Here is a 25660-nt window from a genome sequence, read left to right on the forward strand (position 1 = left end):
AGAGAGAAGGCGTGTGTCCCTGCAAAGGTAGTAACCACCCCCCCCCCCCACCACATACAAACTGAGCAGACTTGGGGGGAAAAGCCTAGTGCTGTGGTCTAGCCTCTCCGTCCTTGGAAATGTCAACACACAGGCAAGAGGCTGCTACGTGAGTCGTGACCTTGAGGGAGCTACGCTGCTGGCACAGCTGGGGGCTCCTACAAGGTACGCACTGGCAGGGAGGGAGGAACGGAAGCCGGACCACGAGATCCAAGACACAAAGAGATGGCAAGTGAATTCAGACAGCGATCGAAGGCTGCATACCCGTAACAACAAAAATCTCAAGTTGTGCTTTTCTTCTTTTTAAATAAAATGGGTGGGGAGAGGGGGGTGGAAAAAACCGGAAGCACCATCCATCATGAGGAAAAGAAGAGATTCAACACTTTGGAATGTTAACAGATTATGCAGCTAACTCTCTAAAGAGTGTGGCTAGGCAGCTTAGTGAGTTAATTGCTTATGAATTAAAAATAAATTATTATAAAATAGATTTCTGTACATTTTACATACATATAATCTCTCTCGATACATAAACCACGTGGGTAAGTCACAAAGCCCTGGGGTCTGCTCAATCCCAGCCGAAGTCCTGGCCGGTCATCTGGTAGAACTTCAGGTTGAACGGCCGGTAGAACTCGCGCAGCCTGCGCACCACCTCGCGGTCGATCTCGGGGTGGGTCCTGCCCTTGGTCTTGCCCAGGCAGTGGGGCTTGCTGCTGCCCTCGGCCTTCTTCAGGCAGGGGAAGCCCTTGGTCTTGTTGAAGTAGAAGTGCTTGTCCGTGATGATGCGCTTGAGGCCCAGGAAGTCCTGCACGCGGCCCAGCTCGCCGGCCGGGTCGCTGATGAGCCGCTCGCCGCTCACGAAGAGCATCTGGCCGATGGGGAAGTGGCGCAGCCAGTGCTCCAGGTGCTTGGCGTAGATGCCGATCTGGATGGCGCTCCACGACGTGTCGATGAGGCCCGTCGTGCGGTTCTTGAACGTCAGGCTCTCGAAGGTGGGGATGTCGGGCCGCTTGGACAGCGTCTGCGTGTAGTCCGAGATGGCGCGGGTCACCGGGTCCCGCACCACCACGATGAGCTTGGTGTCCCTGGACATGGCCGAGATGCGCGCGGGCGCTTCGCGGGTGACGAAGTAGCTGGGGGTCTTCTCCATGGTGATCTGGCCCTCCAGGGTCCTCGGCATCAGGTCCCTGGGGAAAAGCAAGCAGCGTAAGGTCAGCTCAGAAGCAGGCACTCTTTGGCCACGTGTGTCAATGGCAACACTGTTCGTCCTGGCTCCCTCTAATTACAGGGAACAGCACTAGGAAGGTGAAAGCACATAAAAGGAATTTCAGAACTGAAAGGCACGTGAACATCCCATCCGAAGCATGGAGGCCAGATACTATCTCTGTGAAGTTGGTAGGTACCTTCCTCGAGGGTAGAAACAGCAGGATAGGAGTTGCTCTGAATCCTCCCACAGAGGCCACCTCTCCCTTATTTTTCCTGGCTCTCCAGCTTTTACACTCCCCCAAACAGCCAGTGTCAGAACACAAGGTCCCTGGTCTCTGGCTATGTGCCCTTCCTCAACAGCAGCACCTGGGGCTCCCAGAGACTCTGCTGCCCACGGGTCCTCACTAGCCTGACTTCACGCGCTCACCAAGCCTGGGCGCACATGTGCTGGGGACAGGAAGGAAGATGTGCCCCCTCCCCAACCCAGCCACACCGGACCAGCATCAACACAGCGACCACTGACAAAATGCCTTTACCACGAAAAGCACACTCAAAGGCCACCAAAACCAGGTGGAATCAGACGGAAGCTAACCCGATACAAACCTGCCAAGAGGAAATCCCCAAGACCCAACTCTAGAAGCTTCCAAAAATACTGTAGATTCCATTTAAAAAAAAAAAAAAAGTCTTGTATGATCTCTATCACTGCATTCGCTTAAGCCAAAGGATGTGGATAATACCGTTAGGACCGATGGGAGATGCGGCCCATGAGGCCCACGCCAGGAAGCCGTTTTGTGGCAGAAGTGAGCACGGACAGTAACACCAGCGGCGGGGGGACGACTGTGCCTCATCTGCTCTCTGAACTTGAGCCTTCTCCCACGGCAAACGGGAAGAGCGTCCACCTACTTCATTCTGCGGCTATGCGGTTCATAAAGCCAGAGCCGTTCAGCCCTAAAAGCTAAGGGAAGCAGGCTCAGACATCGGACCGCCTGGGTTCAAATCCCCTCGTTGCTGCAGCAAAGCTGTGTTACCTTGAATACCTTTCTTAACCTCTCGGTGCATTTCTCCTTCCTCCTCTGTAAAGATGAGTCGGATGGTACCTCCCTCGTGGAAGTTTAATGAGGAGCAGAACAATGAACGATTGTAGTACGCTCGGAACACGCCTGACACGCGGTCTGTAACTGACATTCACTAGCTACCCTACGACGAAGATCGTTACTAGCATTACAGTGTTCAAGCCCGTTTACAGCACCTGGTAGGACAAAACTGGGCACCTGTGTGTACATGAAAAGGCAAGGAGATGTGTTAACTCGCAGGAGACGAAGTTTCGGTCACGGATGCACCATCTTCCATTAGCTATGGGATAGCGATTTCTGACTGCTTCCTGTATGGGCCTGTGAGCTTTTAAAAAAGACCATTTCCACATTATGTCTGACCAAATATGTACCTCTTGGTAGGACACCCGAAAACTTCCAGCTTCGGGCCACCCCTAATCTGAGAGACCACGACTCTTCTCTTGAGCCTGTTTATGGAAATGATGATACAAAGTTCTATCACGGGAGCCAGCACGGGGCCGCACGCTGGGAGAGCTCCCCTTCACAGCAAGTTAGAGGAAGAGGTTTTTCCCTTAAGGAAGCCGGCCTGGCAGCATCAGAGCCATCCCCGGCTTACGCTAAAGCTGGATTGACCCACTTTGCCCATTGGCCACTTAGGTGAAGTCTCATCGGGCTAATGTGGGTGAGGATTAAACAGAGTTCCTGGCTCTCAACTGATTTCGCATTTTACCCAGGAGCTGGGCGAGTCTGATAAAACCCCAAGATCCCACCTCCCCGACCCCCGCCCACGTTAAGCCATCTGCCACCATAGTCTACAGGAGCTGAACATTCACAATCAGAATGCTACCAGCACGACTAGAAGAAATCCAAGCCCCAAGTTCTCTGCAGCCCCTGTAAAGGGGGTAGGTGCGGGGGTCTGTCCTCAGAGTCCGTCTCACCCAGCACCGGCTTTGAAGTCAGGCTGAGCGGTTCAACTCTCCGCGTCCCTGCTGATTGTGTGTGACCCTGGATAGGTCACCTTACCCGCCCGTGCCTCAGTTGGCTCCTCTGAACCATGGGGAAATGACGATGTCCACCCCTCTAAGGTTCTGAGAGGACTATCCAGCCAGCATTGGTGCGGAGCCCGTAGCTAGCTGGTGTCAAGAAATTGTTATCAGTTATCTTCTGTTCACGGCATCTAGGAAAGGGCATGAGGGAGCGAGATCCACTGGGAGTAAGAAAGCACAGAAGAAAACTAGGAAAGAAGGAAATGGGAGAGCCTCACTGTCCTCTAGTCCTATTCCCTGAACTGTGGGCAGATTTCCTGAGCTCCACGGCCTGTGGGGCACCTAAGCCATTCTGGGTACCAGCTCCAAGGGAGCCCTCTCCCCAGAATGGTCTGGAATTTGCACACCTGTGCATCAGAGAGACTCAAGGGGCCCCAGGTCTTTCTTTGACTGTGCAAATGAGAGCCAGGGGCCTTGTGCTATGACAGAGACTGCTCAGCCCGTGCCCACAGGAGGCTCTGGGCTGCTCTCCCCTCGGCGTGCTTGCTTGCTTACAATGAGTGGCTGACAGGTGAGATGCACAACTGGGTTTCTCCATCATTTCCCACAATGCCCCCGAGCCCCTTCTGCTCATGGAAACTGGCTCAGAGACAACAGCCCCCCAGCACACCCCTGTGGGTCCACTTGGTGGGAAACACAGCTTGGGAACTTCGTGGAGAGTCCCCGGCACCGAACCTTCTGGCAACTTACAGGCCAAGCCCTCTTTTTCCCCCTTCGGCCGCTCTGCTCCCCTGACCCCCAGGTCCTGGACCAAAGCCTTCCCCATTCTCTTCCCGGGTCCCTTCACCAGGGGCGCGTCCTGCCCCAACACTCAAAACCTCTCTGGGCACGAGTGCTTCCGAGAAGAAAGGATCAGGACATGGCCAAGGGCAAGACCCCTCGTGCGTGGGCCCTTCGCGCCTCTCCCAGCAGCCCCAGGCTGGACTCCCCAGCCAGCAGGGAGGTTGCAGCTTAATTGAGCCGCTCGTTATGAAAGCCAGTTTCCCAAACTGATCGTCACAGCTAATAATTACACAGCGCCTGGGAGCTGGCGAGAAACGTTCGCGTGCATTATCTGATTTAATCCTCACAACGAGCCTCTGAGGTAGGTCTTGCAATCTCCCATTGACTAATGACGAAACAAGCCGAAGGGGGACGGGGTGGCTCATGCAGAAGCAGGTCGCCGGCTTGCAGATTGGGACAGTTGGGACAGAAAGTCAACGCCCCCCCCCCCCCACCGCCAGGCCTCCCCTTCCTCTCGTCAAGGCTGCCTCCCCTCAACCTCCCGTTTCTGCTTAAAACGATTTAGAGCCACACCCCTGTCCTCTCTTTAAACATACAAAAATAGACACCTGTGTTTTTTCCCCTCTTTTCGTAGATTAGGATCTTAATAATAGGTATTTCAGTGCTAGAATCGTTAATTGTTTAAATAGGAGTCAGATTTCAAAACAATAGACCTCTTAGGTTCACACTCTCCAGCAGTTAGCTGCACGAAATGGGGCCCGGAGTATGAGCAATGGTGGGACAGCTCTTCCCCTCCAGCGGCCCTGGACCCGGGTCCCCTCCTTCCCTCTTCACCAGGTGGGCAGGAAGGGGCACCTCTTCAAGCACAAGTCACCATCGGGTGCTTGTGATGCCCACGGGGCTGGAGAGGCAAGTCGGAGGAAGACACAGGCTTACACCAGGAGAACTGCCCTTAGCACAAGCCTCTGAGAACCTGACCAGACAGGCTCACCCACGACAGAAAGCAGAAAGGACCCCTCTTTATCGAAACCAAAGTGGGTAAGGCTGGCATGTCACCCTATCAAAACCTGAGACCCGGGTGCGTCTGGAAGGGTCGCACAGGCTTTCATCTTGTTGGTGGCTATTCGCAAGAGAGCTGGTTTCCTCCTGGAGGCATAGCAGGCTCATCTAGAATGCTCTGAACTCCATGCCTGGGTTCCATCGGAGACCCCCGGAACCAGGCCCCAACGCGGCAATCACTTAGACACACCTGCCACTTACTCTGCTGATAACAGCGGAAGTTTTCCAGCAAACCCAAGGCTTCCCACCTGTGTCAGAGGCTCAGAGCGAAGTCTTGAGGTCCCACTCTGTCCGCTGAAAGCAGAGCTGGTCCCAGGGAAAGGGAGGGCTGCAGAGAACACAGCCATCGCCAACACATAAGATACGGTCTGGTTTAATGTACAGAGAAGGAAAGCATGTTTGCTGCCCCGAAACATGTGTGTGCACACAGAAACACACACGCACAGATGCACGCAGTTAGTTATCAAACACAAGTCAGGCTGCCGGGGGAACAAAAGGAGGCAAACTGAAAGAACCAGGAGAAAGACAAGGCCAGAGCATCAGCAGCGAAAGTTAGACAGCATCAACGTAAACAGGAGACAGGAAAGCGAACAGGTCAAGAACAGCGCAGGTAACTGGATGGTCTGATGACTCTTTTGCCTAAGTCCGTAGCTCCAAATGAACCAGAATTCTCTGCTCAAAACACAAACAAACAAAAAACACAACAACAACAACAAAACCTAAAAAAAAAAAAAAAACAAAAAAAAAACCCATAAAACCGAAGATGAGTTCATGGTCAGAAATGACCCCTGGGCCCTTTCCAGCTTGTCTCACCAGGCGATCGCCAGGTGAGGTTCAAGGATTTAGAATCTCCAGCTCCCGGAGGGACGCAGCACTGTCTCTGCCTGTGCCTTCCCCAGACAGCGGAGGAGGCGAGGAGCCCACCACCGGCAGCGTCCCCTGCCCCTGGGCATTGGTGGTCATGGTCACAGGGCTTCCGAGAAGCACAGAGTTCACAAACCAGCGAACGTCCCCAGGTCCCGGCCTGGCTGTCCTGTGTCCCTGCTAAAAGCCAACAGTTAACAACAAACCTTCAGGCCTCAATAAGCAGGAAATTCACCCGAGCCACACAAGTCCTAAAAAACCCTAGATTTCCGAAGTTCTCCAGCAACCAACGTGGCCCTCATTTGCCTGCCCTGTTTCTTTCCCTCCTCAGCTGACACCCCCTGCTCCCGTGGTCCCGCCACTAAACCCCTTGTTTGAACTGGCAAATGACACAACAATAAAAAGGCAGATTATTGAAATGGGTGTAACCTCAATACAGCCCAGCAGATGCCGGAGACGTTTATGCACAGCAGATGCGAGTGAACGCATTTGAGACAGCAGACAAAGCTGCAGACCACAGAGCGCTGGGGAGGGCCGGGCTCCAGCTCAGATCCAAGAAAACCAGGAACCGGAGACAGCCGAGAACACTCGGCCTGCCCCTTTCCCCTCCCGCGCCGGGAAGCAGGTCCTTGCTTGGTTGCAGAAATACCCCCAACGTTTTCTGAACTCTGATAGAGATTTCTTCTTCTTTTTAAAAATTTCTTTTTAACTTGCATATAATAAAGAATTACCCTCGGGGTCCAGCTCCGTCCGGCACTGGGAAATGCCACCACTCCCAAATCTGTCCTTGTGCAGCCCCTTGCCAGCAATGACCTTGGGGCGAGCAAAATCCACAGGACAGGCTCTCTTACAAAAGGCCACAGGATGCCCAAATCCTTGTTCAGATACTGGTTGGAGGAAAATACTGATTGAAATCAGAAAATGGTCAATAGGGATTCAGTTATTTGGACATTACAGATATAACGCAGTTAAAAAAAAAAAAAGGTTTCCATAAAGGTCTCTGTCCTGGTTCTGGTTCTGCTCCCCGCACCTCCCCCTCCCCCCCCCACCCAGCCATACCCCTGACTTTCTGGGCTGGAAACTTAGCACAGGGACCCCTGAGTGGCTCAGTCGTTAAGCATCTGCCTTCAGCTCAGAGTCCTGGGACTGAGTCCCCCATTGCGGGGGGACTGTTTTTCCCTCTCCCACTCCCCCTGCTTGTGTTCCCTCTCACTGTTGTCTCTGTATGTCAAATAAATAAATAAAATCTTAGTAAAAAGAAAAAAAAAAAAACCAAAGTTAGCAAAGCCGAGGAGGCATCCGCGCTCTGCTTATTCTGAGAAACTTTTCCAACAACCGACCGTCCCGGGGAGGCACAGGCCAGGAATCCAACTTTAGCTTCCCCGCAAAGAAACCCGAGCCCAGCCTCTGAGAATTCAACACCCAAACTCGAAACAAACAGAACCATCTTTCCAAACGGAAGAATCAAGATTTCTAGAAAGCGTTATGACCCCAATGCCAAAAATAGTGAAATAAAAATAAGCTACCCCCATTCGTAGTACGTGCAGTCCCAAATCTGTCTAGGAAACAAAGACATCACCTTCCAATGGCAAAAAGCAGGTAGAGTGCCACCCGACAAACCCACAAGCATCCGCAGCTGAATGCAGAGACATTGGGATCCGCGGAGATCAGGGGAGAGGTGAGAGGAAGAGACGGGCAGTTGGGGAGCAAGAAGGGTTTTCAGGGCAGGAAAAATTGTCTGCATGATACCATAATGATGGCTATGTGGCATCATCTGTTTGTCCAAGCCCATGGGATACACACACGGAGAGGGGACCGGGAGACTATGACCTGTCCAGGTGGGTTCATCAGTTTTAACAAATGTCCCTCTCTGGTGGGCGATGAGGATGGTGGGGTACACCTGCACCTGGGAGGGGGGCGGGGGTCCACGGGTAGTCTCGGCACCTTCCCCTCAATTTCCGCCATCAAATCTAAGACTGGGTCAGAGGGAGGGGGCCAGACCAGCCAGAGGGAAGCTGGAAACTCGGTGCGAGTTGAGTGCCTCAGTCTCCCCATCACACGGAGGCCAACTTGAAGGTTCAGGAAGGGCAGCACCGAGTGGAGGCAGGGGACAGGAAGCACTCAGTACCCCAGGCCAAAGTGTTAAAGCATTTTCAAGATAAAACCCAGAGGCAAGACAAAAGCAGGCCGCAGGGTCATCAGGGCCCTAATCACAGGCGTCTGTGTTATCCAGCACCCCAAAAACCTCCCTGGTGTCTGGTGACCCTATAAATCACAGGGGCCTCCAGGGTCAGACACACAAGACCCGAAGCCTATCCCTCCTCTTTCCTCTCCTACAGACAGACCAGGTACCAGGGGACCAGGAAGGAGCTTCTGGAAACCCTAACCGTGGACAATGCTGCAGAAACGGCAACTCGAACCGTGGGCTGTCACTCTGGGAAGTTTCTTCTTTAAAGCCGCTGGCTTCCCTCAGGGGGAGGCAGGAGGAGGGGTGGGAGCAAGATGTGTATCAGCTCGGGGCCCCTCCTTATCTGGAACCTTCTTCCTTTCCTAGGGAGGCTCAAAGCCCACCCGTTCTGGGAGCTCCCCTTCAAAAGCGGCATCTCCATAAATAATTATCTCCATTTGGGGGAGATGTTTGCATATCAAAGAACCCCTTGGGGAGGGTTTAAAAATAATTTAAAATGAAACTGTAAATAGTCTGTTGTTCTCAGTGCCTCTGCGGAGCTGGACCGGTGGGGGCTGCCGGAAGTGATGTCATTATTCATTATAAAGTTTACTGGGCCTTTTCCCCTTCCTTTTATTATTATTATTTTTTTAAAGGTAAGGGGTAGAAAAGAAAAAACCAACAAAGGCTGGACTCCCCCAGACCCCCTCCTTTTCCAACCCTCCCCTCTCCTTTCTCCACCCCCGGCCCCCAACCCCCACTGCAAGGATTTGGCCTCCATTGTCCTAGAATTTCAATACTGCTCAGAAAATGAAAAGGCCCTGAATGCCATAAGGGGGAAGGGCGAAAAAGAGCATCTCGCTCCTCTGGGTCAACTCAAGATGCTTTTTATTTTGGCAGAATCCTCTGTTATAGACCCTGCTTCACAAAGGCTGGAGTTCCTGTTCCTGGAAGGGGCTGGGGGTGGGGGGAGGTGGAGGGAGGGTTTCAATTAAAAGCTAATAGCCTTTTGTGATGAGCTCTCTGGGGCATTGCTCGAGTTTACTGGACCTCACTGTGTGCAGGGACCGATCCTGTGAAATGAGAGTAATCCGGGTCCCACTTCCCCGGAAAAAAACAAACAAACAAAAAAACATTTCTGACCACTGGAAAGAGAAAGAATGTTCTAGGAAGCAGACTTTTTAGAAAGTAAATTCAACCCTGCTGTGGGGCGGAGCAGAGGACCCAGACAGGAGAACAGTGGGACACCAGGATCCAAACGCAGGAACCCCGGGGTTTGGTCTCCGACCAGCGCCGGCTTCCGGGGCTGAACAGGCTGCTTTTCCCTGGGGCAGGAACCCAGGAACTCAGCAACCCAGCGCCAACCCAGGGCAGAGGCGCTCACTTGCTGCTGTAAATCCTCTTCTACCTCCCTGCCTCCCCGGAGAAAAGCCGCCTTCCCAGTGCCCTTGGTAACTGTCAGCAAAAGTTGGTAAACAAGACTCCACCCAAAAGCCTTTGAAGCCCTCGGCAGTGCCAGTCAAGTGATTTTCCTCTGATCTTGATTGATTGGCAGCAGTGCCAGTCAATCAAGATCAGAGGAAAATCACTACCTTCGGCCAGGGAGCTGGGAGACAACCCACAGGACAAGGGGGAAGGGGCTTTCTGGCAATCGGTGAAAGCCTTGGGACTCCAGCACTTGAAGCTCCGGGATCTGGTCCCTGCCCTGCCCCTGACAAGCACCTAAGGCCTTGGAGGGCAGGCGCTCAAAGCTTTGGGCTTGGTTTCCCTGTATATGCAAGTGAATGGGTTGGTTTAACAGGATGTTCTTCGGCTCTAAAATTCTAAAAGATGACCCTTAAGCTCTCCACCTCTACGGTTCCAACACCAGTGGCAGGGGTGAAGTAGACCGTCTACAGCTAGCTTGATGATTCAGGATATGCATACACTACACCTTAGGGGCACCGGTATAGACCAAGCCCTAGGGTGTAATTCAGACAGAGGCCAGTCACACGTGCCCTAAATCTATGCACCCCTGTGTTAAGTAGCCTGGCACATGATAGAGTAGAACAAAAAGTAGGACTCAACGTCAGGCTGTGTAGCCTGAAACAAGTTGCCCGACATCTCTGAGCTGCCTTTCCTCATCTGCAAAATGGAAATATTTGTCCTGCCTAGTTTACGAAAATCTTTTCAAAACATTTCAAATGTAGTCTGCGGGTGAGTAACCCCTTAAAAGCACCAAAGCCCTACTCAAGAGTAAGGTGAAATGAACCTCACGCTTATCTCCTCTGTATCATTTCCTCTGGCGTACAGCCCTAGATACTAGGAGTATTTCTAGGGAAATACTGCCAAACAAAAACAAACACCAAACTGGTTCTTAAACTCAAAAGGTTATGTAAAAAACAAGTATGCGAGGGGCGCTGGCCGGCTCAGTTTTAAGAGCATGTGACTCTTGATCTCAGGGTTATAAGCTCAAGCCCACGTTGGGTGTAGAGATTATTTAAAAATAGAATCTTTAAAAAAAAAATAGAATCTGTAAGACAAACAAACAAGTATCTGAAGGAGTCTTGGCCTCCTTTAATCCTCACTTGTGCTATGCAGGATCTCACATTCGGACCTTCCTTCCTAGTCCCTGGCAGGACGCCGGAGAGAAAGGAAAGCAAGAGTGCCCATTCTTGGGTTGATTTTGTTGAATGAACGCGATGATCCAAGCCAAAGAAGAATGGGAAACGAGGCAGTCTTCAGTAGGAGTGACACGGAACGGCACTTACAAGCAGCAGCAAAACAGCCAGGTTAGGGGCAGGGGTCCCCCTCTGAGGCTGATGGAAAGAAACAACCCAACGGGCCAAAACCAGATGTACGTGGCAAAGACTTGATGTGATCAGTTCCCTTCCAGCCTCCTGGCCAAGGAGGCCAGTAAGTTTTTGGGACCAGAGAAATCCCAGTCAACTCTTGACTTAAGTCCAAGACAAGGGCTCCATCCCGTTCTCCAGTTCCCTTCTGCTCAACAGACAGAGCCCCGTTTTATGGTGAGCAACTGAAAACAGTATAAAGTAAATGAGGTCCATAAAGATCCTGAAACGTAAGTTTAAGTGAAGTTAAACTAGAGGGAAAAGGACTACAAATAAACTTCCCTTATCACAGGCTTTAAATAGCTCAAGCCCGTCTTAGAGAAGAAAAGGAGTACTTTCCACCCAGAGAGAACGTCTCAGGGAGTCTATGCACTTAAAGAAACTGCTGACAAAGGAAAAAAGTGATGATTCTTATCTTGGACTTCCTAGGTCATCAGCACTTAACTTCTTCCTGGTTGGTTTGGCCCAGGGCTTGAGGCTGACAGAAAGGTGTCTCAAGCACATCGGTGGCACAGCACAGCCAAGGCAAACTCCAAGGACGAGCCCCCCCCACCCCAGAAGTCCCCCAACCCCCACACTTTTGGGGCATTTAAGCTGGAGAATCAACAGAAGTTCACCAGAGTCCATTTTCGGCAGGAGAAAAAAGTCCAACCTCCCCAAATTCTCAGCCACTCATTGTCATGGTCAACCATCTTTTTTTTTTTTTTTTTAAATAAAAACTCAATAAATCTGGAAGAGATGAAGAGTCTGCCTTGCTTGTGCATTTCACGTCCAAAGACTGGCGAGACGATGAAGCTACGTTCCCCTAAGCGTGCCCCATTGTGACTTTCTACCTTCCATGAAAACATTTTGGCAGAGGATCCTGCCTGACTGGTGAGTCTTAAAATTTCCCCCAACTCTGTGCTTTAGACAAAGCGTTCTCTCCCCTGACCCTGCGAGGCCCACAAGGGAACCAAACCATAAGCACCAAGCAGATCAAATAACAGAATGGCTAGTGACAGAGCTGCTAGGAATTACCAGGGAGATTAGCCTTTTAGCCTGCACCAGCCTGAGCGGAAAAATAACCCCGTAACTATTTTTAAGCCTAATGACGATTTCTAAGAACAAAACGTTTGGTGGGATCTTACTGCCCTCCATGTTTTGTTTGTATCTGTTTGGGCTGTGGATGTTCCAGATTTTTATCTTCAAAAGAAAACACAAGACCAACAGCCAAACTCGGGCATAGGAAGCACTTGAGAGTAATGGGCTCCGTGAACACCTACGTGAATGAATGGAAGGAAATGAGCCAGCAAGCCTGATGCTTGATGACCCTGAGGACTACAGTACAAAAATGCCAAGACAACTGGGAGTCACCTGGAATAATAAATTAGCATCGTCTGGGTCAGGTTCGAAGATGGTGATGATCTCAGCATCCCAACGCCACAAAGTTAATTCTAGAGACACATTTATGGATCATCTCACCCATGACATTAAGTGACACAATTATACTAGGAGGCTATAGACAACAAGGAAGGTCTTGAACTTGAATGCCCAGAGATAGGTGAGATATTTATCATGTGTGACTAAGGAATCAGTGATATGGAGGATGTGTATCATTTGTGGGGAGGATTCTTGCCTTCCAGGGGCATACTGCGTATTCGGAGAGAAACTGACCAGCGCATGGGAAGTTTACCGACACACGCTGTATGCTTGGCTCTAAGTGAGAAATGCAAAAAAGAAGCATCCAGAAGGTGTGCCCTTTGGGACAACTGAAGCTTCCTTGAGCTACTCCCAAGGGTAGGTGGGGGTGAAGAAGTCAAGAAGGAATGATAGCTAAGTTTAGGAACCTAAGACAGTGACTGGGTCCTTTAGCCTGGACTGAAGACTTTTTTTGGGAGAAAAGCAAAATATCAGGTTAGAAAGACCGGAAAATGGGCTGGCTGCCCTTCTCCAGGCTGCCCAGTCTTCTGTCCGCTACCTCCCCAGACAGCCTCCCAAACGTTAACGCCAGCAACCTTCACAGCCCCTCAAGCATGTGGAACACGATGTCCCAAATCCCTGACAGGCCACGGGCCTCTCTCCGAGGGTACCCCATGTTCCCCACCTCCCTTTCTCACCCCTCCCCCAACTCTCTATCACCCCAGCTGTGGGCAGGCATCTGCATTTCCTCAAATGGGACATGAGGTCTCTTGCCACCCCCCAACACCCCTCCCCCAGGGACCTCTCTCCTTCTAGAATATTCTTCCCAGTCCTCCTCCTAAAAAAAATTTCTATGACACTCACCCCTTCCCCATTCTGGGTTAGCAATCCCTGCTCCCTTCTCATGACCACCAGCCTCCCAACAGGCTCCTTCAAACACACACACACACACACACACACACACACACACACACACTGCGCCTTATTTTCACGGTGGCAAAACTAAGCGGCTGTTCGATGAAGGAAAGGTAAGTGGGCGAATGAATAAATGCTAGACAGACGTTGGGTTTGATCTGAGGCGAAGAAAATCCACGTCAAGGGTAGGACGCGAGTGGCCCGAAGACACATCAGGAACGTGGCACACCGTGCTCCCCCGTCAGCAGCACCGATTAAACAGATCTGGGCTCTGTGAGCCTCCTGCAGACTGAGAAGAAAATGTCAAAAAAACCTAGAATGAGCAAAAAAAAAAAGACTATCAGGTGCCTCCACGGGAAAACTGCGCCGTGTAGAGCACGTCCTTCTGGTTAGCTGACTCTAGGCTTTCCGTGCCTTTGAAATATTTTGCAGATCTGGGAATCATAAACAACAATACAGAGTTCTTGACCCTTGACGAAGGAAGGGAGGAAGGAAGGAGGGAGGGAGGGAGAAAGAAATAGAAAAGAAAGGAAAGAAAAAAAGAGACAAAGAAAGAAAATCCTAACATGTTTATTAAGGAACTGTAAAACTTCGTATTTTATCGAGGGAGGAGTCACGCTTTACCTTTCGTTTTCAGAAAATGATCCTTCGCCAAGAAGGCTGGATTAACCGTGTGTGTGTGTCTGGAAGAGTGTTCTTCATGTCAGTGGTGTCCTCTTCATGCCAACCCCTGCCTCCCCCATCTCAGTTTCAAAGAACAGTCACGCCTTCTTTTAACGACAGCCTGTTTTTATGACGTGTGTCTTGGAGGTCTGTCTGTCTGTCTGTCTGTGAAAACAACCAGGGAGCTGCGGACCCACAGTCACGCAAGAGACGTTTCTTGGGCCCAGTCGTGGCTCCCTTTGCTGCTTCTCTTGTCTCGTGTCACAACGTATGTGTCTGCGACCCTTTGGGGTATCATTAAAAACCACGGCTAAGTAGGTTTCCAAAAAGCAAGATACAGAATAAGGGAGATTCTGCGCAACTGAATGGGAAAGGGGAGAGTGGGAAGGACGAACCCAAGGGCAGATAATGCAAAGCCATTTGGAAGGAAGAAAAAACGAAAGGCTGGGAACAGGACAGAGATGAGGGGAGAGGTGGCAGCAAGGGTCACCTCCCCTTTTTAGGCGTGGCACGCATGTGTTGTGAATTCACCCAGGTAAGCTGTAGCTTCCCCCAGCGTATATGAGGTGCGAGGGAGCAGCAAAACGCAACGGCTCCTGCAAGAAATACCATAAAAAAATGAGGAGTTAGGTTTTCGGGTCTGTAGGTAAAAAATTTAAAAATTTTTTAAAAAATGGGGGAGAAGGCAAGTATCACCCCAGATTCTGGCTAGAACGCTGTTCTGGAAAGGCCAGTTCTGGGTAGATGGGGCAGCCTGGGGCCGGTGGCCGGCCTCCCTCTGAAATGCTCAGTGGCCTTCTCTGTTCAGCGACAAAACCAAATAAAGGCCTTTAAGCCGCTGCTTGTCCAAATGAATCCACTTCGAACTCCTGGGGGCTGGGAACACATAGCACTAAGCCCATGAGCAAACACCACCTAAAGGAGAGAACAAGAGAGATGCTCTCCATGGCCCCATTAGCCCGGCTGGGAAATTAATCGAGTTCAAACCCCTCCAAAGACGGTTTTCCTGCGCTGACTAAATGCACGCTGATTAACTCGTCACTTGGAGGCAGGCTCCTCTACCACGTAACACGCTGAGAAATGCAGTCATTTGACTGTATGAAGATCTGCTAACGATGGTACCCCACCTGGCTTCCAGAAAGTTCTCCTCGGATCTGGAATTCCGAGAGATGTCTTTTTTTTTTTTTTTTAAGATTTTATTTATTTATTTGACAGAGAGACACTGAGAGAGGGAAACAAGCAGGGGGAGTGGGAGAGGGAGAAGCAGACGTCCCGCTGAGCAGGGAGCCCGATGCGGGACTTGATCACAGCACCCTGGGATCATGAGCTGAGCTGAAGGCAGATGCTTAACTGACTGAGCCACCCACGCGCCGCCCCCCCCCCCCAGACTTCTTTAGGAGACAAATAGGGTATCTGATCGAGGAAGGACTCCCTTTCCTGCAACCCTCTTTCTCTGAAGGGAGACCGTCCACCTCTTATTTCGAACAGAATAGAAACAGTGAGGACTTTTGCTCACTGCCAAACGTGGCTCCACAGAGAACCCGAGAAAAGGGATGGGCCCTCTGGGGCTGCAAACACACATCCAGGAGGGGGACACGGACCTTGGGACTCGGCTTCGGGGCTCACAGACCCCAGGGGGCCCACGGAAGAGCCTGACACAGCCCAACAGCCACTAGCCAGACTTCACCACCAGAACCGGACTGGGATGGTGCATTAGGTCGTCAGTGCCCAGAGCCCAGGGGACACGTATCCTCCATCCATGTAATGGGCCAGCATCACACTTCAGCCCCGTGAGCTTCCCACACCCCCTAAGGTTTTGCCTACAAATGGGACACTGCACCGTTATCTTAGTAAGCATCAACGTGACATAATGGGTCTACACGTGGCCTTGGAAAGCCACAAAGACCCTGATTGCTAGAGGACCCAGAGTTCATGGCACAGAAAAAGAATTCTGCCCCTGGTAAAGAAAAAATGAGCTTCCTTTGATCAGATGATGGTTCATTCTTGTCACTGTCCATTAGAAGGTCAATTCTGGGACCCGCTCAGCACTTTATTCATGAGAAGGGACTGGACATCCACCATCTTGGTGGTGCTCCCCACCACCCTTCTCAGGGGGCATGGGATCCATTTTTGAAACGGGCAGGGTGAGGGCTGGGGGCGGTGAAACAGGGTTGATCCCAATCAAATACCAGACAATGTCAAAGCAAGGACTTTGACTTCAGGATGTTCGGCTCTGAATCTCCTGTCCATCCCAGTTCTTGACATTTCTAAGAACCTCCAAGATCAAAAGGCTCAAATTACACCATCCAGCACGGGACCCACCTGACGCACCTCCTATCACCCACCCCCTTCCTAAAGAGGGTCCCACCTTCCCTCCCTTTCTGATAATAAGAAATAAAAAGTGTTGTTTGTTTTGGTTTTGTTTTTTTTAAAGATTTGTTTATTTGAGAGAGTGAGAGCTAGAGTGAGCACGGGGTGGGGTGGGGCAGAGGGAGAGGGGGAAAGAAACCCAAGCAGAGTCCCCAATGAACGCAGAGCCTGACTCGGGGCTCGATCTCACCACCCTGAGATTATGACCTGAGCTGAAGCCAAGAGTCGGACACTTAACCAACTGTACCACCCAGGAGTCCCAGAATGGTTGGTTTCAAATTAATTTCTGGAATGATAAAAGCTATAAATTATAATGAAATGAAATAAACATACACTAAATAAATACGCGTGTGTGCGCGCGCGCGCATGTGTGTGTGGATAGATTAATTTGAAAACTGGGAGCTAAACCTCTTACTGGTTCCCTGCACTCCCACCTTATGCTTTTCTTTGAGTTCACTTCTCACTCAACCCTTCTGCAACAAATGATCACACACACGAAAATAATCAGATTAACCTCCCACCAAGCATGGCCCTAATTCCTCTGTCACTGTTCCCACTGCACCCTTGAGCCCTTTGTTTTCCAGCGGGGCCTGTGTGCTGCAGGAGGAAAGCGCTCGCCCCGAATGCTAGGACCGGTACTCCACAACGCTACTGCTCCAGGCTTTGCGCCCACAAGGCTGGACACCCCGGGCTGGACAGAAGGAAAGAATGAGAATTTTTCTTGGCGTGCCTTACAGGTGTCCTAGACAGAGGGGCTGACCCGAGGTTCTCCTCCCCAATCGCCTTCTCCCCTTTCAATAAGGCAGGTGTGAAAAGGAAAAAGCGAGCTGGCCCTAAATGTCCGGAAAGCCAGAAGTCACAGCCGAAGCCATCCTTTGGAGGTGAGGATACAGGTGAATGAGCTTCTCCAGTCCAGAAACAAACAGGCTGATGAATTAGTACCACAAAGCCACTGAGCTGAGCCCCCAAGAATCAATCCCATAGGCTGCCTCTTCTTCTAGCTCATTAACTATCTGAGATTACCATCATACGGGGAGTAGCCTCTCAGCTGGAAATTAAATTACCCTGGCTATCCACCAGGAATGCAGACTGCAAAGTATCTGCTGAACGATCCTGGGTTGAAAAACCCCGCCACCAAAGGCTCTCCCGCAAGCACCATCCTCCTCCACCCGGGGCCTCCGAGCTGGTCCCCTTCCTCTTCGCCATCTCCTTCCTGAACCCTAAGAAAAACCACCGACACCAAAAGCCGCAAGACTTTCTTATTTTGGTTTGCAGGTAAAGGCGCAGTAAACCCGGGTGGCTCTGGGTAAAATTACGAAAGAGGTGGCTTGGGAGGAAATGATCAGAGATCTGGCATCCAGGAAAACAAAAAACAAACAAACAAAAACCCAGAAAAGATGGTACAGGATAAGAAAGGAAGAAAAGAAAGGTGGCTGTGGGTACAGAGAGAGTTAAGGGGGCACAGGAAGACATAAACCCATACAGACGCCCCCGCAGCCCCTGCAAGTGGTTGGTGCAGAGGTAGGTACTAGCTCTAGTAAGAAGGGCGACAGGCCCTAACTGCACATTCAGAACAGGTGTGTGCCTGCAAAGCCACCTCTTAATTACGGGGTTTGGCATCTTGGCAACGCGAGCAGCCTGGCCCTGCTCAGCTTCTAAGAAAGCTGGGGCTGAGCGTCCATGGAGCCGTTCTGTTGTAGGTCCTAAGAGCTGAGCAGTGGAATTTCTAATTACATGGCTTTAGGCTTTACCCTAATGAAAGGCTCCATCCAGACAAGCGAAAAGCAAGCAGCTTAGAGGACACGGGTCTCGAACACATCCTGAGAGGATCTCTAGCACTTGCTTCCCTCCCTCCCCCCACCACCCCCGTGGCATCTTTCCTGATCACTAGCAAAAGCAATTCCCGTTAATGCTACTCAGGGGCATCTTGTAAATCCCCCTTCCTAGCTGAAATACTTGAGAGACAGAGAGACGGCGGGAAAACATAGGTGCAACAGATACGCTGTGCTAATTTCACTTTAAAGTCAAGAGCTGAAGAAGGCTCACTTACCAAAGACCTTGACCCCCCTGCTGCTGTCCCCTACCTTGCTTACCTTTCTCCTCTGCTCATCCTTCCCTGCATCGACCACACCTTTTCAGGTAGACCTCCTTGCCTTTTCACATTTATTCCTTTTGCCAAGAAGTCCCCTGTCCCCACAGGGTCTGCACACGAACTCCTATTCATCCGTCAAAACCTTACTAGGGTGGCCCCTCCTCTTGGAAGCCTGCCTTCCCAGTGGAGACCCTCCCACCACCCAGAACAGGTCCTCCCTTGCAATATTTTTCGGCCTTAACCATCCCTCTCTTTTTGCGTATTTCAAGGCCTACTGGGCCATCTCCACCCCTGCCTTCCCCCCCTCAACGCTCTATGGCCGGTCTCCACTAAGTGGTCAGGGTTTTTCTAAAAAGTAGGTCAGATCCCTCTGTTCACAGAGCCCCCACTGGCATCCTTTCACGCTAAGAATACATTACGAACATAAAGAGCTTCTCCTCTGTCCTCTCCTCCCACTTCCTTTGATCTCTTCACTGTGGTCACAATGCCTTCTCTGGGGGCACGCTCCCATCCCCTGGGCCCTCGGATATCCCTTCTCTTCATTCAGGCCTCTACTCCACGTCACCTCTCAAAAAAGGCCTCCTAACGTAGTTCTTTCCTCCCCACTAGCCGACCGATGATGCTCTGCTTTTTCTTCATGGCTCTGATCAGCGGCAGCGCTCTCTTGTGAGTTTCCTTGCTCTTTGTTTACTGCGCCATCTCCCTAGTAGAATACAAACCACACGAGGACAGGATCGGGTAGTGTGGACAGGATACACAGGCAAAACGAAATCTGTGAAATGAATAGATCTTGGCAGCCCCCGAGTCTGGCACGGAAGAGATGGTCCATACCTTAATAAACCCGAGGCAGCAAGGAACCAGAGCAACACCAGCAGGGCGTTCCCATTATCGGGACACCCAGAACTAAGTGAAATCCTCCCCAACTCCCCGTCTGTTGCTGGTATCCAGTGGACACGATCCTTAGTGGTATGCGAACCTGGGCTCTCCTCCGGAGGGTACCCTGGATACACTCCACTGCGTACAGAGAAGCCACAGGATTTTAGGATCGATGTGAACCAGCACTGAATCCCCATCAGGATGTAACTGACAAGCGCCCAGCGGCCGGGCACTTCTTTATGGCGCTCACGTGTGGACCGTGAGGGGGGCTACCGTTCAGGACCTAATGCCCACCACTGAACCTCAACAGTGCAATCGCTCGGGGGCACCTTTCCCGGCAGCCGGGCCTCTGCCGTCTGCTGCTGCTGTCCGCTCCTGTGCCAGGTCTGGAGACTGAGCAAGCACAGATGACAGACACCTGTAGGGGACGTCCCCAGCCCGTCCCCGGCCCCTCCCCGCCCCCGCAACTGACATCCACGAAAGACACCATCTGGGGAAGATGAGGTGGCTCTTTTGATCAAAGACCTCAAAACGAACAAAAGCCCGAGTCCTCGGGAAGCTGGCACGTGTGCTCCCCGGCGCGAATGCCCTTCTTACGGAACACATAAAAGCCGCGGTTCCTTCTGTCCTGGTGTTTCCAGCTGGGCCGGGAGGCAAACACAACGCTAATAACAGCCGTGCATGAGGGAACCAGGAGGGGACAGGGGAGGAGCGGAAAGGCCGGGACCAGGGCCCCTCACCCTCTCGTGGGCAGCCCCCTGACCACGAGCACCCCCCGCCCACGCCCACACCCTGCCTGGGCTCTCCTGAGCCTCCTCTTCTGCCCCCCAAGGGAAATGCAATCCTTAAGCCACACCTGATGGATAATTAGCCACTTTTTTTTTTTTTTAAAGAGTTTATTTATTTATTTGAGACAAGAGTGCAAGAAAGCAGAAGCAGGGGGAGGTGCAGAGAAGCAGACTCCTGGCTGAGCAGGGAGCCCAATGTGGGGCAGGACCCTGAGATCATGACCTGAGCTGAAGGCAGACACTTAATTAAGCCCCCCAGGTACCACTGATGGCTCCCAAACCTCCCCAGTGGGTGATGGGAGGGGACTCCCATCACTTTGGGAAAGCCTGCAGCCAGGAACCAGACACGCTTCTCTCTCGACCTGCTGGAGGACAATGAACAGTCAACTTCCGAGCTAGCCTCCTCTCCCAGGCCCCATCACATCTGCTCCACCAATGCTCTGCCACTCCTCTCTCGGCCTTTCCCACAGTGCTATTCTGCCCTGAACGCTTTCAATCTGCTTTCTGAGACGATGGGTCAGAAAACTCCTATCCATGCTTCAAAGCCCAGCTCAGCGGTGGCCTCTCTTCGGGTCCCCTTCTCTCAGCTCACCAAGATTGTAAGGCTCCCGACAACAGCTTAACACCTTCTTTTCCCAAATGCTTTTAGACTGTTCAACCCATTTCCCGTGATCAAAATCTATCTGGTGCATAAAATCAAATCACGAACAAATGAGCAGCAGACACGACATCCCAGCAGCCGTGCCAGGCACGTCGAGATGCCCTGGCCATGACTTAGCAGTAAGTCGGCTCTGCCTTTACTGCCTGATTTTCAGAAGGCCCCACAGAACGAGAATAAGATGGATATTAAATATCTCGTTAAAAGATACGTAACTTTATAGGAAGGGAAGTGAGATAAGCGTGAAAAGCTGATCAGGTACATGCAACAGGGGACCCCACTCTGGTGTGAAACTGCCTCCTTCCAGGCCATGTGAAAAGCTCCTTGCCAAGCATCTCCCCTGTAAGCAAGAGCTCAGGGCAGAGGTGAGGGGCCCTTCAAACAGGTGTTAGAATTTCACCCAACAGGAGGAGTCGATGCTAAGTGTATCAGCAGATAATAAGATCATTCTGGCAAGTTTAGAGTGCTCGGAGGGGAAATCCAGATACCCTTGTAACTTAAGTTTTGTACAAACAGGTAAATTAATCCCCCCTCGTCTCGCTGTAAAAAGGTTCCACTTGCCTCCTTTCCCAGAGACACCTAATCTGAAAGTTTCCTTCGTTTCCGGCGCTGTGTGTCTAAGGAACACTTCTAAGTGCTCCCCCTTGGCCCCAGACAACAAAAGGGAAAATGCATGTTTAAGGAAAAAAAGGGGGGGAAGTGATTGGTTTCTTTTGCAGCTCAAGGCTGCCAATGTTGATCTGAAGCAGTGAACGTTGTACCCACTGGAGACCTGTGTGGGGTGAGTGATCCTTTCCATGGGATGATAAACACAGAACAGAGGGACTGCACAGAGCCAGGCAGGTTGGAGGAAGGCTTCACCCTTTCTCCAGCACCATCAAGCGCCACAGAGATGGCGCGCTTACCTTTGAAAGCAGACGGGAGCTTCTTGGAACTCTGAACCAGCAATTAGGCTGCTTGGGGAACACCAGCCAGGGGAAGCCTTCTAAAGAAGCCAGCAGCAAGACCCGACTTGAAATCCTCAGGAGCACGTCGGCTTCCCCGGGCCTTAGCTTCAGCGCCTTTCTGCCCAGGGTCCCCGATTTATCGCGAGCCCCCCTTCTCTTTCCTTACTTCTTCTGCACAATCACCCAATCACCCCGGGGGAAGCAGGGGGTAGGGGGATGCCCGTGCATCAGATGTGAGATAACTTCACAAGTGGGAGCAAGTGAGGAGTCTACCTTGCCATAAGAAGGAGCAGCTTGTTTGTTGCAAAGGCTAAAGGTGGAGAGAAAGAGCGCAAGTTCAGGGAGATGGCAAACTCCAAAACCTGAGAAACCCTGGAGCCCTGCTCTACTACACCATGGGTGATCAGTCAATACTGAATGAAAACAGGATTCTGTACTCAGGGGGAAATACCAGGTGTGAGAACCTGAATCAGATTTTTGTTCTGTCCTGGGTTTTGTTGGTGGTGGTGGTGGTTTTTTGCCTGCAGGACTTCTCAGGGCCTTTAATATGCAAACACAGAATCATTTTCACAACACATCACCTATTAATCTTCCTAGAACTTTCTGTTCACTAAAGACACTTGAGATAGTACTTCTCCAAGTGTGGTCCACAAACGACCTACCAACTGTCCTCAAGATAAACGTACAACCCAACAGCAAGCATTTAAAGCCGTTATAAGTCATTTGGCATTGCCGCAACACCCACGGTCTGATCAGTGAACTTGCGATGGGGCTATAGACCAGTGTGGCTATTGCACAAGGTATAAGCTGTGTGTGCTCATCACGCAAAGTAGGACAACACACTGGCCCACAACAGACTGGGAAAACATGGTCCCGCACCAGTTAGCAAACACGGATGGGCTCATCTCCATTATACACGTGGGTCACAAAGTCTGGGAGCAAAAGTATGAGACCCCAACTACGGGGGGGGAGGTGGGGGGAAGCACGTGGAAGAGACAGTTAAAGAACCAGAAACATTTTTTTAAGTAGAAGCGTGTCATTCAAACGGACTTGAGGATCATGATGCTGATTTCAAATGGTCCCAGTGGGCAGAGCACCGTGCAGTCTCTCCCAGAATTTCTATAGCGGGGTACAACGAAAACCAAGTCAAGCAGGGAAAAGCTGATGCCAAAATCTAACAAGAATGTCCATGATGAACTAGATGGAGGAAATTCAGTCCTGAAATAATAACATACCTGAAAAAGAGGCAGAGGAGCCAGGGAAGGGGACAGTCTATAGCTCCCGCTCTGTCTGGCACTGACTTGGCCCAGAAGCAGGCAGGTAACAAATGAGTGAAGCTGGCCAAGTGGGAGACAATAAGGAGCAGTGGGGACTGTGTCAAATGGAAGAGAATATGCCCCCATTCACAGGTGCAGCTTCTTTCTAGCTCTAAGCCCCCTGTTACCATGAGGACTGTCAGATCCTAAAAGCAGAAAATCTGGATTTGTTTGTGAAACTTCTGAATCCATCAATATCGGGAATGCATTTACAGGGTTTTTTGCAAGTATTCACTCCAGGATTTTATTTATATTAAGTTCAACAACAGGCAAAACTAGTCTGAGGGGTGGTGAAACGTAAGAGGACAGTTGTTATCCTTGGGACAGGGACTAGAAGGGAGCACGGCAGTGGCTTCCGGAATTCTTATCTGCTTCCTACACTTTCTCATGGGTACGTGAAATCAGAATCTCAACAACAGCAATGAAAAAAGCCAGATTTATAGAAAAAATAACACGGTGCCTGGGATCTTCTTCAAAGAACGCACGAAAGAAAGAATGCCCCACTTCTCGGAAGTGTTGGAGGGAAGTCTTGGAGAAGTACCAAATCAGGCCAGGTTGAGAAGGAATACTGAAGCAAAGGGTAATCCTACAGGTGCCACGATCTCTCTGGAGTTTCCACCTGTGTGGAAGGAGTTCTGTGAACGGGTGCTTGAAGGAAGAAGATGCCGTCCAGAGTTCCCGTGTGCACAGCGGGTCTTGGCACGGGTAAGCGGAGGCGACCCCAACAGCTAATGAGCAGCAGGGTAGGAGCCAAGCTCTTGGAGAAGGACATAAACTCAGCGTGGGCCAAGTCTGCTCTATGGGGGAGACCTTCTCCTGCACGGCTGCTGGGGACAGGACAAAGCAGGATGTCTCCACTGACAGGGACAATGATGGTTAGGGTGTCACAAAACGCAGAGGGGAAGCAGAAGTCCATAGGGAGGGAGAGTTTCCGGGTGATCCTGGGGACAGAATGGGGGCAGCGTGGTGGGGGGTGGGAGGGCTGCGGGCAGCTTCGAGGAACAGGTGAAGGAGAACAGGTTGGTAAATGGAAAAACGGAAGGAGGCCGGGGTCCCGAAAAGCAGCATCTAATACACAGATCTGACCTCTGGAGTCCGAGCTGGGGGCTTGGGGGGCTGGGAAGAGGGTGAAAAGGGATGCTGGGTGCACCCGTGACAAACATACAGAGTGCCACCCATCAACGCAGATGTCCTTCCAGCCGAGACGAGGCTGAGCAGTGGGTGTGGGCAGCAGAAGGAAAAGTAGGCACGGGGACAGAGAGAGAAGGAAAAATAAAACCCTGGGCATAGGTTTACGTGGAGAAGTCTGAAGCTTGGGGCAGGGAGAAGAAACAGTGGAAGAGACAGCTTGCCCTGGTCCAGAAGGAACACCAGGTCGGATTTCAGCCATGCATGGGAGCTCCAAGACATGGCGTTTGCAGGGCCCCTGGGAGGCTGTGGGTTCAAGGGGCTGAGCCACCTACAGATCCAGCTGTATGACCTTAGGCAATCTCCAAAAGCTTCCCTTTCCTCCTCCACAGTGTGGGGGAAATCACACAGGAAACATCACTCCCAGCACACAACAGGCTCTCACTCACTAAGGCTGAGCTTTTTTTTTTCCCCTATTGCATCACATAGTAACTGACATTCCCTCTCCTTATCTCCTTAGCTCTCTTCAGAGAGCTCCTGGAACATAAAATGCAAAATCACATTTCTTAATTTGCACTATTTTATCACAGGCTTCCTGTGATATCTTCCTTCCTTCAAAGGGTTTTTAGAATTGGACTCGTGATTTTTTTTTCAAATTGGTGCTTCAATTGCTCTGCAAAGTCTCTGAGCCTGTGGATTTTTTTTTTTTTTTAAAGTTCACGGACTAACACAGGCCTCTCAAGGACAAGTTTGTGTCTCTTGTACTTCCTGAGTACTTCAGCTGCTGCCCAGCACAGCACCTGATTTAAAAAAAAAAAGGGCTTAAGCAGGGTATTTTTTTAGGGCAGTGGTATTATTCCGTAGGACATTACAAAGACAGATGCATGTCGTTATACGTTTGTCAAAACTCATAAAACGTGCAACATCAAAAGCAATGTTGCAAACTGTGTAAGTCCCTGTGTAAGCTACAGGCTTTGAATGAGGATGCCGGGTGCCGTGGATTCATCAGCGGTAACAAACTGACCGTTCTGGTCACCGTGGGGGAGACTGGGCGTGTGGGAGGACATGGCGAACGGGAACTCTCTTTCTGCTCCATTTTGCTGTGATCCTAAAATTTTTTAAAATATAAAGTCTCTATATTTCTCTTAAAAGTAAGTGCTCAGTAAATTCTTGTTAGGTGAAGAAAACAGGTCAGCATGATTTGTAAGAGTGTATTTATTATTCACTGCAGAAAGAGAGACTTAAAATGGTCACCCTTCACTTGCTCCCTTTGAGCGTTTCAAGTCAGTAACAAAGTAGTGATCAGCTCCCGAAACGTACTCTCTGTGCCCACCCCTCCCCCACACACCCACGCACCCACTTGGGGCTTTGATAAAAGCTCAGGGCTGGGAACAGGATGTTTACTTCTTTGTGTATCTGCGTTAACTGGCAGCCCAAGCATATGCTGAGTGTCTGGAGACTCTGTAACAATCAGCCTGGAGGGCACCAGGGACCCCAGGAACAGCACTGCAAGAGGAATGGCTGA

General features: G+C 50.9%; 1 protein-coding gene across 1 annotated transcript in view; it reads right to left on the reverse strand.

Moving 5' to 3' along the window:
- Positions 1 to 328: 328 nt before the first annotated feature.
- The window catches only part of LOC308357791 (heparan sulfate glucosamine 3-O-sulfotransferase 3B1), a 34699-nt gene continuing 9367 nt past the window's right edge, over positions 329 to 25660 (reverse strand). The window contains exon 2 of the mRNA XM_080831667.1: positions 329 to 1223. Within this exon, the coding sequence (XP_080687793.1) occupies positions 605 to 1223 (619 nt within the window). The 3' untranslated portion in view covers positions 329 to 604. The remainder of the gene's footprint in view (positions 1224 to 25660) is intronic.

This window comes from Martes martes (genome assembly GCF_963455335.1).
Source record: "Martes martes genome assembly, contig: SUPER_16_unloc_1, whole genome shotgun sequence".
In the NCBI taxonomy this organism is placed as follows: domain Eukaryota; kingdom Metazoa; phylum Chordata; class Mammalia; order Carnivora; family Mustelidae; genus Martes; species Martes martes.